The 14,538-nt window shown below is 39.6% G+C and overlaps 1 protein-coding gene across 4 annotated transcripts in view; it reads left to right on the top strand.

The window, feature by feature from the left end:
• The first annotated feature begins 1,453 nt into the window (after nt 1–1,453).
• The window catches only part of zranb2 (zinc finger, RAN-binding domain containing 2), a 28,420-nt gene continuing 15,335 nt past the window's right edge, over nt 1,454–14,538 (top strand). For 2 of the 4 annotated variants that reach the window (XM_084676163.1, XM_084676162.1), the window contains exon 1: nt 1,456–1,613. In XM_084676163.1, coding sequence (XP_084532289.1) covers nt 1,549–1,613 — 65 coding nt within the window. In that variant the 5' untranslated portion in view covers nt 1,456–1,548. Of the gene's footprint in view, nt 1,614–14,538 lie in introns of all 4 variants that reach the window. The other 2 variants (XR_014731494.1, XM_084676164.1) reach the window with 2 other exon arrangements.

Below are 14,538 nucleotides of genomic sequence, written 5' to 3'. Positions count from 1 at the left end.
TTGTAAAGCCTTGTTGTATTAAAGAAACCCAAATTGTATAACAGTCTACTTGCAAATTACAGACCAATATCAAACCTTCCATTTATTAGTAAAGTACTGGAAAAGATAGTTTTAGTCCAATTAAATTATTTTATTGAAGAAAATAACATCCTGGAAGTCTCGCAGTCAGGTTTCAGGAAATATCACAGTACTGAAACTGCTCTCACCAAAATAATTAGCGACCTCAGACTAAACTCTGATGCAAATAAAGTCTTGATCCTTATCCTGCTAGATCTCAGTGCAGCATTTGATACCATTGATCACGACATCCTAATCAATAGACTGGAAAAGCTTATTGGGTTCACGGATAGTGTATTGAACTGGATAAAATCATATATCACAGGAAGGAAGTTTTATGTTAGTTTAGGAGACCATAGGTCCAAGAAACATGAGAACTGCTATGGGGTTGCTCAAGGAAGCTGCTTGGGTCCATTACTTTTTTCTCTTTATATGTTACCACTCGGCGACATAATCAGAGAACATAACATAGATTTCCATAGCTATGCGGATGACACACAACTATATATATCCACTGAACCCAACGATGCAATGGCCATCAATTCCATTACCAACTGCCTGTTGGCAATAAACAAATGGATGAATGATAACTTTCTTAAATTAAATGAAGACAAAACCAAAGTCCTATTATGTGGCCCCAAATCCAAAAGAGTTTCAGAAGCAGTCATAAGAAGATTGGTGATGCTGCCTTTGCTAATTACGCCCCAAAACTATGGAACAAATTACCCATAAATATTAGGGAAGCAAACACGCTAGAAATTTTTAAAAGACAGCTTAAAACCTACCTTTTTACCGAAGCATTTAAGTAATTTTATCTCAGAAGTGTTTTACTACTTTTATTAGTTATATTATTTTTGCTATTTTAATTATGACTTTTATCACTTGTATTTTTTATTGATTTTATGTAAAGCACCTTGAGCTACAATCCTTGTATGAAATGTGCTATATAAATAAAGTCTTACTTACTTAACATTAAGTATTTTACTGTTGTATGTCAACAAAACAACGTTTAGATTTGTTGTTGTATTTATGCAAATGAGCACTTACCTAATTATATTATGCACCGTTTGTTAATAAACAATTAAAAAATACTTTTTGTGTTTGTCTTGATGTAAGTAATCAACTCAGTAATTTTAATGGTAATAAATAAAGGTTAATATTTTTACCCTATTCACGTGAGAAAAAGAATGAAAAGGCGTATGAATAGGCTATATTAGAGTATTTTTCGAAACTTTCCCATAATGGGATTCTTCGGGGTTTTCTTTCCCTCAGGACATTGAGGATAGAATCAGTTAAGTTTGCTTCTGTTGCAATTTATCCTACCTTTTTTCATAAAATAACTCGACGACAATGGGCTTGTTTCTGAAGCTGCGGTCGCTTATTTGTCTCGCGATAGTTGGCAACCTTAATCACCAGAGTTTCTGTTCAGCTATCTGACTGTCTCGAAGGAGACAGAGTGTGAGCCTTTAGCTTGTTAGCTGGTCAATAAATATGGAGACAAAGTCGGGAAAGAGTTTCCGCGTGAGCGACGGTGACTGGATTTGTCCAGACAAAAAGTAAGCTACCAACTATCCGGGATTTTTAGGGAGTCAAATAGCTAGCTAGCTAGTCGACTCATCTCTTTGGAAGCAAGTCAGCTAGCTAGAGCTAACGCTTCTTTTATGACATGGCGAGCTACAGTTCCACTACAGTAGTAGAATATATTACTGCAATGATGGCACTAAATAGTTTTATTCTGTTGTATACAGTAACTTGGCCAAGTAGCCATCCGTAAAGTACGTTGTTTGCTTATCACAGTGCCTAGATTGAATTAAGTATTTCAAGGAATCGTCATCTTTCAGTCACACCGTGCTGAAGCTGAGGAAGCGATATGGTTAGCTATACCAGCCTAAAAGAAGCATGTTAGCTGGCTAGCTGTCTAGCTAGACGACGGTAGTAGACTAGCTGGCTAACATAACTTGCGGGGCCTGTTTGTATGTACAGATTATGGGGCATATTATCTTCCTGGCCGATTACAATTAAATTACTACTTGCCTATTAAACTAAGATAGATGGCTAGATAGCATAGCCCCCCCTTCTAAGTGACCTTTCTATTTACGCTAGCGAGTTACTCAAGTTAATTTCGTGTCATAATCAATTAGCTAGTTAGCCAAGGACTGTCCTAAACGAAAACGTGACACATTGTTAGTGTTATTGGCAACAACGTGGTTGTGTCAGCGAATTACTTTATTGTTGATGTTGGAATTAAAATGTATATATTATACCTTAAATAACCGAAAATTGAATGAAAAATATAAATCCTAAATTGTGGAACGGCGAGATAGTAGCAAAGCAAACATATTAGGTGCGTTCGACATGGACTGACTTCATGCATCGCTGCAGGCGGCTGACTGAAAACAGTGAATTCTGGTTAGACTTTTTGTCTAGCCGAGGCTAGGGCTCTGTTCGAAATGTCTTAAAATGCGTCCTTCCTTTTAAGACAGCGAGGTCTGTTCGAAATGTCTTAAATATTCTCTTCCTGTCTAATAATAGGGAGGACAGACCAAAAATTTCCAATCAGTTTTGCTCCGTTTTTCTTTCAATTCCGTATGTAACTTAAACTAATCCGAAGTCAGATTTCAGTTACCTCTATTAGTTTTCTCATAAATCCAGTTTTTAGGCGTGATTTTAGGTAATTTTTTGAAACGTTCCACCGCCTTGAGTTTTGTGGCACCGAGAAGCTGTCAAGCTCCCTTTAAGAACGCCATTGTTCTACGTCACAGAGCTCTGCTTCCAGCCAAGGCGGGAAATATGACTTACATTTGTCATGCTCTTATCAGATTTTCTGCTCTTATCCAGACTTACATTCTTTGTACATTGCGAGCTAATGCGGTGTCCAGTACTTCGCTATAAATAATTATGTTAAATCGAGACCACAAATATGCAAATGTTTGTCACGTTTAGCACTACTGCTGTAATGTAAAATTTTGGCCACTTGGGGGTGTATTTAACGTTGAACAGGGTGTTTGTGTGTGCTTGTTGTGACATTGCCCATTATTTTCAAATACTTTGATTTGAACACGTCTGTTTATGATGGACAAAAAGTATACACTAATCGTATTATAAATAATATACTTTATTTATAGGGATATGAAACCTATGGTCCAAAATGTAGTAATTGCCTGTGAAAAAAACCTACAGGTTGATAGCTCTCAGAGGACAATTGGGCACCTCTGCATCAATGGTGAAGGTTCAGGGGAGCAACTTTTATCTATTACTTCTATACTAACTATGACAGTTTGTCTTAACAGGGAGTCACCCCATTACAGGGCCCCCTGTCTCATATCACCAAACTGTACTTCTTCTAATCCTACCTGTATCTACTTTTATAGACATAGTCCATTTTAATATTGCAAAGCCAAGTCTGTCCGTGCCGCACAGGCCCACTTGATCAGACAACCCAATGCTAAAACCAAACAAATACTACTACTACTTACCCAATGCAGCTATCAGATATTATGGCAGACCATTTGGCTTAACAGGGAGTCACCCCCTTCTGTCTCATATCTCAAAATGGTCCATTATGAATATCCTCAAGCTACCACAAAGCCTGAATATTACATACCGATAGCTAAATGACACACTGCAAAGCTAAGTCTGTCAGTGCCGCACAGGCCCACTTGATCAGACAACCCAATGCTAAAACCAAACAAATGACTACTAACCCAATACAGTCTGAATATTACATACCCATTGCAAGACTACAAACCTAAATAGGTTCCTTTCACAGATGTCCGAGCTGAGGCGAGAACTTCAGCTCTTCTATCTGGATCTAACCCTGACAACCATTTCCAGGACCTATTCTGCTTAAACATGACCATACCCTCTAATGCTATTTTACTTGCCCTGAACTTTGATCTAATCAAATAATCAAATATCCCAAAATCCCTCTCGCATGAAACATTTGTTTTGGGCACTGATCTGAGGACATGATACTGATCTTCAGACACATCATCATACCGTCCATGTTCCAAGTGGTCCGCTACCAACCTACAGCAAACTTTCACTAAACCAGCAAATACAAGTTTTAGAACTTGTTGAGTCATAGCATCAAACTCTTCTGACGTCGACTCCAACAACTTATCTAAGATGGGTCCTCTGTGGATGTCTACATCCTCAAACAGAGTGACCTCACCCTTCATAAACTGCCTGCTGTCTGCCTGCCACTCTCTAAGCTTTATAACAGGCGTTCTATACCTATCATTCATTGCTAATACATGTTCAGTAGGCAGGGCCTCCCATATATGGGAACACTTTCTGGGGCCCTGCCGTGGTGAGGCCCAGCCGCGATGCCAGCAATAATCATGTTCGTCCTAAATATTTTAAGAAATTATAACCAATTTTATTTTGAACTGAAATACTCACGATTAGGGCCTACTTAAAAAAAGCAAACATAAACATTGTATTGTTGGCTTAACCGGTGAAGACCTCACCCTTTGTAACGAGTGGTGCGAACGCAGGGTTGGACCAAGTGTTGATTATTAAACAGAGTCAGGGTACAGGACAGACTACACAACATAACGCTAGACCAAGTTAGCCGGTGACAATGCTAGACAATGGTTGTTGTTGCTTGCTTTCCAGTCAACTTCAAAAGATGCTCCCAGCCAGGCTGCAGAGACCATCGATATATCTATGGCAGAGACGAGCAGCAGTAGCCACGTTGCTAGCCAAGAGGAAGCTAGTTAGAGCAAAGCTGACACTGAGAAAGTGCATGTTCTGCATTGCTCATTGCTCTGAGGATATTCTGCACTTTACCATAACCACTTAACTGTGGCAGGAGGAGAAAGGTCCTTAAGTAAACTCAAAATCATAAAAATTACTTGTGCTCCACAATGAGCCAGGAGAGGCTGAATCACAATACTTGCCATTGCGTGTGAAATGGCTAAACAAGTTGACTTCAAATACATTATAAAAGACTGCATCCAGAAAGACAAGGAAGATAGCTGTATAATAGGCAAAGATGAAGACAGGTAAATTGCATTTTATACTAGAAAATGTGGTGTGAGTGTAGCAGATCTCGGTGTGTCAAATTGTTATTTTTATGTGTGTGTGTGTCTGGCCCGGCGCCACACAAGTTGTTAAGGCCTCTCAGTTATATTTATTAAACTTTATGTTTAAGTTTTATGTATAAAGATGTATTTGTTTTTCTATAATGTAGCTCCCATCACTGAGTAAGTCTCTCTCAGTTAACATATGTTTTATGTAGAGAGAGAGAGAGCACACACGTACATGCGTTAATAAGTAGCCTAAAGACCTATTAGGGGGGCCCATTCACTGAACCTTTTCAGGGGCCCAGCCATTTCCATGGGCGGCCCTGCCAGTAGGCCTGAGCTCTGCATTTACCTGCTCGAACACTTGCAAATCCCCTTTACATCCAACTTCAAGGTGATCTATGTGCAGTAGCTCAAACACCACACCGAGACACGATTCTTTATCACTAACTCTGACTAAATGATTGAATCGTTTCATCAGTTTACTTACAGCAGTATGTACTCTGTTCCATATTTTATCATCAAAGTAATGTTCGTGGAGTTTAAAGTTATTTGTAATTATATTAAACGTTACAAGGTGCACTGGCATTTGAAAAACTAGGTTACGCTACGCGTGATAATGTCGATCATGATCCCATTTGTTAAGGTTTCTAATGGTAATTTACCACAAAATGATACCTAAACTTTTGCAAGTGGCTATGTGTTGCTCCCCCTCACCTATGAATGCAATTTCAGTAGTTCTTGTTTTTTTATCTGCCATAGAATTTCTTTTCCATTGATTGCCAGAAAGAAAGAATATTCGCGCTTTTTTAAAAATAGTTTTGCATTTCCTGACAGACAAAAAAGGTAATGATTGGTTCCGATTTGTGCTACGTGACAACAGCATTTGCATATCACAACCATGAATCACAACCATGAATCATTTCGGTAGAAACATGTATTTAAAAAGTCACCAAGAGAGTGGGTTTTATATTACCAACGTTTTTTTTTTGATCTGCATACTGTAAATATACATGTAAGGTGTCTAAAATATATATGTTTTAAACCAGTAACCATGACCGATACTTGCATCCACATACGGGTATATATAACACGGCTAGTAGCACATTGTATGATGTAAATCAGTTGATTGAGCATTGGAAGCAGGCTAGCATGAATCAAGCGCGGGAGTTACAGAGGCTCAAAACGTCTGACGTCACAGGTTTCTGAAAGACTCATTCAGGGAGCCAAAACACAAAATGTATGTCTTTCGATTTTCTTTAAAATTTGACTGATGACGTCTTTATACGTAACCTTGCTTTCCAGGAAGTGTCAGGGTGGTGCCGACATGCGGGAAAAAGTTACAAGGGAAAAACCAACATTTTTCTCAATAGAACGTTCAGATTTCAATGCATTCCTATGGGATTTTCATCAACATGTCTTCAACTAGATTTTTCTCAAAATGTATATGTTTTAAAATTGACTAAATATACCTTATTTTGAAGAAAACAACCTACTCTTTCATTTAAGATATGTCTCCCGGTGGTGCCGACCTTCTATGAAAGGTAGCCAAAGCAGCAAAAACTATAAACATTATTTTCATATACTTTCTCAATGTGCATTGCAACCAACATTTGATAGCATTAAGGGGTAAGTGTCTACATGTTAACTGGCATGTTTGTTTTTAATATCTCGCTAGTAGTCGCTAGTTATAGAGCTAAGAAAAGGACGTGGACCTTAAAATTCCGGTGCCAGATTTCTCAGTGGCGTTCTTAGCTACATTCAGGCTAACTTAGCATTCGATTCAATGCGTCTTCTACCGGCGTTCCACAGTATTTGACAGTTGGTTAGCTTTGACCAAAAATGACGCGTTCTATTGTCCTCCCTACTAATAAGATACCTTGAAATACGTCACATGTCGGTCATTTTTTTAAGAGAGCATATGAGCTGCCTTGCTGTCTTAATGGCGGCACATATTACCCATAACTCTGTGCGCGGGGTTGCCGTGAGCAACAAGTTAAACAGAATTCTTTGACCGCCATTGCTCTACGTGTTTTACAATTAATATTTCAATTAAACGGTACTTGTTAATCAGCATCTGAATAAAAATGTATCGAGAAGTGGGCAGTGTAGTTGCTGAAAATGTATTTTATCTTATTTTATTGATGACACTCCTAATTTGTAAATTTGCTCCGACTTTTCGATAACGTACAGTAGCTAGCATCGCAGCGCAGTAGAGACATTAGCTAGTTGCTGCGTTTTATCATAATCTTATCAAATGAGTGAAATACAAACACAAATGTTATGAGCTATTGAGCCTATATCTAACACAAGTTTAAATACAGCTTAACTTGACTTAGTGAGACAATAAACTCAATGCAATTGACTGCCGTCTGACAAAGCGCGCTAGTGCGAGCACATAACTACACGCAGTGCGATGACGTACATCCTGTCTTAAAAGGCTGTTTGAAAACAACGTTTTTTAAGATACCTTACCCCGAAGAGAGCTGTCTCGTTAGACACCTGTCTAGTTAGACATCAAGGATTAAGACAGCTGTCTAAGTTTTCAAACAGAGCCTAGGTCACTATCCTATCTAGTATAGGTCACTATCCTATCCTATCCACTATCACTATGCTATCTAGGCAAGTAGTAATTTAGGCCGAGGCTAGGTCACTGTGACGTAGCCATCAAAGTACCGTGAGATCCATGTCTATGGTGAGATTGATTTGAGAACTGCCGGCTGTATAGACAAAGTTTTTGGGCCGTTTCCGCTCTACTTCCTGAACTGTTCCCCTATATGCAATCCACTTCCGTTCTGGCGGGCTGGGTTTGTTTTGCTAGCTAGCTCCGTTGTGCCGACAAAGCACTGATATCGCAGTGACAAAGAGTAGGGGGGTGTTCCATCAACGTCGCTAATGCAAGTCGCGCTAACACGAATAAGTCTCACTTGGGTAAACGTCAACTTAAGGCTGATTTATACTTCTGCGTCTCCGTTAACGGACAGACGCACGCACGGACTCGGACGGAGTCTGACGGACTGGTTGAATTTATACTACTCCGACGGCTCTGCGTGCTGAAAGCAATTCACAGCCAGAACAGTAGATGACGCTGCACTGCGATGCTAGCTAGGTTATCGAAGGTCGGAGCAGATGAACAAATGAACCATTTCATCAATAAAATAAGCACATTTTCAGCAACTACACTGCCCATTTCTCGTCACATTTTAATTCAGATGCTGATTTACATGTACTGTTTAGCTGAAATAAGAGTTGTAAAAACTTACAACAATGGCGGTCAAAGGATTCTGTTCTCTTGTTGGTCACGGCAACCCCGCCCCCACCCCTGACGCAAGCGGTTCTTAATACGGACATATCATAGCCAAGGGGTATCCGTAAAAAGACGCACGGACAGTAAGGAAAATCAGGAAGCGCACGCAGAGCTCTGCGAGGGCTCTGCGAGGACACGCAGAGAGCGTTTCTTGACGGAGAGGGCGTTCCCCGTGTGCGTGTGCGTAAAAACGCATAAGTATAAATTGTCCTTTAGACTTAAGCCTCAAGCCGTTCCACGAACTTTCCGTTCCACTAATAGGCAACGCTAATTCAAGCTATACCTCAATAAGCTTAGACTCTGCAGCCCAGATCAGGCAATCGTCGAAAAGAGGAGTTATGTCTCGTTAGGCGTTAAGCGTAAAGCAGCAGAGAGGTGTTGTTTCAGCAGCGTAAATTGATTTTTTAAAATTTTTGGGGAGTTGTCCCCAAAAAGGGCAATGTTGCTGCAATTAACATGGCAAGGGAGACAACTTGTCAAACCATTACGACCGTTAAAATTTGTATATTGTAGACCTACCAAATCTACTTAACATATATATGCATTTAGGCCTACTGATAATTAGCGTAATTTGATGAGCTGTCTGAAACCGTTTGACAGGCTAGCCTATGGCCGATATTCTCAACAGGAGATTGAGAATAATAGCCCAAAAAAGAACGTTGGAGCAATTGAGAATTGTAGGATAAAATTCCAAACACTGAAGAAAGCCATGGTTAATTGCACTTGATGTGGGCTAATAAGTAGTGCACTTGGTCTAATTTTTGCCACTCTGACAGTGCGTGTCCACTCCAGCGACGCGATGCGAGCGACAACATGTTTTCCATTCATTTTCTATGGAGCCAGGCGAATCGCTTGCATGGTGCATTGTGGGTAGCGACGCAACGCAACAGAGTTGAGATGTTCTCAACTTTATGCCAACGAGGAGCGATTTTCGCTAGCAATGGCCAATCTAAGTGTTTTCTTGTTTCTCGTAACGTAGCAACCATGGTAAACATTTCTAACTTTCTTGGTTTCAAGGTGGAGGAGAAACTAATCGTTTGTGTGGCTGCTTACCCAGTCCTGTACGGTACATAGCTGTATTTGTACAGAGATGTTAATAATGAAAAACGATGCATGGCGCAAGGTTGCCGAAGTTGTTGGTGCTTGTACTTTCTAATTCAGTCTAGTGACATTACGTAACTTCGTTCTGTATTAACTAGCTAGCTAGCTAGCTAGCCCGGCTCAAACTCACTATCGTATCGACAGATTAGCAGAGACTGAGGAATATAGTAAAACGTGTTATACACATGTCAGCGTGTATGTCTATTAAGCAGTTTTGTATTTTGTATACAAGTTGTATTTTGATCGATGTTGCAACTACGTAAACCCAAGTCTGCACACTTGGCCATGACAACTTCAACAGTGATTTTAGAGAACTACATTCTACATTCATCTGTTACACCCCCGAGTGTGGTGAACTGTAGGAAGGCGAGCGATGGCAAGCGATTCGCGTCGCTGCGGTGGACACGCACTGTAAGGCATTTTAGAAACACTTTCAAACATGGGGGCAACAGGCAGTCACCCCCTGAGTCTTCAAATGGGCCAGGAAACACCCATGGGGACAGTATATTGCACCTATAATATTGGGGAAGCCAGAGGAGAGGTGTTAACTTCTTGTCAACATATAGGCTACTTTAAACAATGAAAATACTTTATACAATTGAATAAAAAGGCTCCTTGATTCTTTGTGTTTCACGATTACCTGAAAAACTGATGATAATATTCAAGTACTGCTTGGAGCAAAGTATACCCTTCATATTTCCTGGCATAGTTCAAGAACGTCTCACATGCAAAGACAAAGACAGACGCAGACAGACTGAACAGTGTCAAGGCTTGGCTACAGTTGGTTTGCTTCCTTGTTTGTGATTCCAGCAGACTACATAGTCTAGGCCTACCTACATAAACTGCAGTCTACTACCCTCCTTTCTACTATTATAGTCTACTCTCCTTTCGAGTACTTTCTACAAAGGATGGTTGGCTGCTCTTATGTGTTCATTGCCATCCTTAAGTGTTATTTTATCTGTCTGTCTGTCTCTGTCTGTCTGTCTGTGTCTATATAATGTATATATATATGTATATATGTGTGTGTGTTTTATTTAAGAATGACAATTAAATAAATCTAGATAAACAATGCCGGGCCTGCTGAACCTATACTTCTTCCACAGATACTGGTCAGGGAAGCATTACTTATGTCTCTGAAGACCCTTGGGGCTGGTGGGATAAACGCTCTTTGTCTAATCTGAGCACCTTCATCCACCACAGGCTTGTCAAAGAACGGATACGCCATAATTGATTGTAACTTGTTTTGAGGCTCTGCTTAGTTTCTAAGGCCTTATTTTATGTCAATTAACCAATGGCTTTTGAAAATGGATAAAGTTACATTATTTATTAACTTATTAATTTAAATTAATATATTTTTTGGAGATGAAGTAGGCCTAAACACGCAAATCATTCATGTTTGCACTTCAAAAAGTCTGAATATATGTTCCCGAACACGGACTAAAGTGCTTTGCGCGCATGAATTTACTCGAAGAAACTGTCTTTTGAGATTCTGTTTCTGCCTGTTTGAAATTATTTGCAACACATTTTAGTTTAGCTTGACTTTTAGCCTGACACGGATCAGTCTAGTCCCAATCCTTGGTTACGCAGCTAGAACTAGAATAATCCACTTTAATGGAACGGAACTGTTGCTAAATTGAGACTTGGCGAAATAAGCCTCGCTTTCCCTTAATCGACGTTGATGGAACACCCCCCAGGGCTGGCCCAAGGCATAAACAAACTAGGCATAAGCGAACTAAGCGGCTGCTTAGGGCCCCCTGGCCACCAGAGGGCCCCCAAGAGCACATGAAATTACAGTTTAATGTACCGTGTTTCTTAGATTAAACGCTGCCCTCGATTAAACGCTGCACCAAATATGAACATTCTGTAATAAACGCCGCCCCAGAAATACGGTAGGAGCAGCATGTCCTGAAATACCGAGTAGTAGCTAATCATTTTAATAAACACTCTGTTGTGTTGCACTCGGGGGTCCACTGCTAGCTATGGGTTTCAAATATCTAAACATAGCTAGCTACCTTACTTAGCAAATTACTCTTGCTAGAAGGGAATAGTAGTGATGGGCAAATCGAGGCTTTTCGAAACACCGAGACAATTGTAACATTGGAATAGGGGCCTTTGAAACGCTCGAAACTTTTACTCAACAGCGACATCTGCTGGCAACTACGAACATGGCATAACTAAGTGTTATAGCTAATTCCACATTACGATGTAAAGGATCCTTGTGGTTGAACGGAATTATTGCCGTCCTGCAATGCAGATAGCGTGGTATTGAATACGGGAGCGATGGCTTTCGTGTAACAATACAAATAAGCCGTCTTCAAACTGTTTGAGACGATAAACTCAGTTACATACTCATATACTATATATATATCTATATATATACACACATATACACATATACACACACACACACACACTGTATAGGCTATATATCACTGTCTTAAACTCACAAAATTCACTTTTTTATATTTGATTATAGAGCTTAGAGATGGTTTTGGGAGCGTTGATCCCCGCCTCCTTTTACAGAGACAAAAAATGTTTTACAGTACACAAATATTTTTTTACAGAGCTCCATCTCCTGGCACTAATTTCACACAATACCATAGTCTCATGCATTAAACACCTTTGTGGCTTTGCCGCCTCATTTTATACCCCCACACGTCAGTCTTTTGGCAAGTACGAGACATGTTTCGTTCATGATCACGTCACAAAAAGTTTCGAAACACTTTGACACGTGACCGGAAGTGTTTTTCAAACCTGTCTCGAAACGTTGTCTCGGCATGAGGCGTGTAGCCAACCGGTACTTGTTTAAAGCAGTCATAACCGGGTTCATAGGAAGAATAGATAGATACGTAGGCACTTCAGGCAGTGACAAGCCACATAAATAAGGATAACAGTGTACTGCCTGTCTTGTCCTTCTGAAGTTGTTAAATTAAATAGGCTGAACATCAACATGTAACATGAAGTATAGCCTAGAAATTCCAAACGAATTAGCTTTCAATGTTACGTATACCTAGGCTACTTGGACCGTGTCCTGGCAATAAATAAAGAACGTTATGCTACATGTTTTGCCAGGATAACTGGCAAGACCATTGAATGTTTATTCCTTTGACTGGGTACAACAACGCGATCAGTCAACCGACTATAACTGTTTTTAATGTTGGGCTACGATTTTATAGAACAACTTCTGTCTGATGCGTGTAAAATATTGAATTAGGGATGATCTTGGGGGGGATTTTACAGGTGAGACTGGCAAGTAAGCCCACAGCTAGCATGATGTCTTCTATTTCTAGATATAGATAAGTTTACCGGTAGTAATAGTCTACTTATCTGAACTTCAGCAAACGACATGATTCTCTGGGACAAGTGGATTTTTTTGAGCCAGGAAAAGACCCATTTCGACCCAGGAAAAACCCTGCTAACATTACATATATATATATATATATATATATATATATATATATTTTTTTATAATCAATGTATTTATTCCCAGGTGTTTTGCATCCCCCCCCACTTAATACAATAAATAAAACTACTTCAGCATAATAATGCACCTAAAATACAACCTGAGCATGGGCAGCAATCGCTATCTAATCAACAGATGTGCAATTTAGCTAGCAGGGGAAGAATACAAACAACGAAAATCACCAATTAACTTGATTAAAATTTGCAAGAACTATAGACTAATACAATAACAGGCTTAAATGAACTGACAACATAAACTAGAGAGGGTAAAATTTCTGAGGAAGTTGTCGGGTGTGCTTGACAAAGTACAAGCAAATTGACAATACACAAGCAAATTAAGAAAACATGTATTTGACCACACATGCGCAGCATTCAGCAAACGTGCTGCAAATATAGAAACGCGCTGCAAATACACACAACACAACCAAATACATAAACACGCTGCAAATATAGAAACGCGCTGCAAAAAGGAAAACAAGCAAACCCCGAAAACAAATGCAAACAGAAAAACGCTACAACCAGATAACACAACAGAAGTGCTCCCGGCCAGTGGGAGCACTAAGTAGAAGAGCGTGATTTTAGGACCAGAGAGAGCAGATAAGTTTGTTTTGAATAGGACCAAAATCAAAGGTAAGAGGCAACATAAAAAGATTAGTATTCATTTTAACATGTGCCCCTCTTACAGTTTTCAAAACTTTTCATATGCTCTCTCTTTCCCTCTCGCTCCATGGGGCAGAAAATCAAGATGTTCCACTTGGCTCTGCCCCTAGAGGCCTGGAAACGTCCGTTGTGAAAACTGGATGCAGCGTTTTTGGTTTGCGTTCTTTCGTTTTTGCAACGCGTTTATGTACTGCAGCGTTTTTGGTTTGCGTGCTTTCGTTTTTGCAACGCGTATTTGCTTTGGAACGCCGAGTTAGTCAAAATTAAATCAATAAATAAATAGGTAAATAAATAGATAAATACATACATAAATAAATATGGCTATGGAATAAATTCTGAAATAAAAAAAAAGATGGCAATAAATATATAAATATAGCATTATATAATTACATAGCTGAATCCATTTACCGACATCAATAAATAAATACATTTATTTATTTCAAAATGACGTTTTTGTAAAGACAACATTTATTTATTTCATAGGACTTTAACACGCCACATTTATTTCCACATGTATTTACACGCCACATTTATTTCCACACTACATTTATTTCTATGCTGTATTTATTTCAAATCTCACATGCAAACGAGAGGGGCGTGGTTATCGTCAGACCAACGCAGCAGATTGCTATGCTACCTGTATGGGGGTGACAGTGGAATCGCACTGCCGAACGGCATGGCTTGTCAGGATATATTATTTTGGCACAGATAGTAGATTTTGTAGAGGTACTTGGGCGGATAAGTGCTCTACAGAACATAGATATTGAAGTCTTAAATAGTTTGAGACTTATCGAGCACTGTTCGTGTGCAAGATGTACAGGTAGTGGGGGGTGATAAGTGCCAGGTAATGTTAACTAACACAGCTAGCAACAATGAAGACAATCACTGCCACCACCGCTACATCGCTCTGCTATTATGTGG

Source organism: Hypomesus nipponensis, chromosome 16 (assembly GCF_054491055.1).
Source record: "Hypomesus nipponensis isolate SF chromosome 16, ASM5449105v1, whole genome shotgun sequence".
In the NCBI taxonomy this organism is placed as follows: Eukaryota; Metazoa; Chordata; class Actinopteri; order Osmeriformes; family Osmeridae; genus Hypomesus; species Hypomesus nipponensis.
This window is presented reverse-complemented; position numbering and strand designations above follow the sequence as displayed.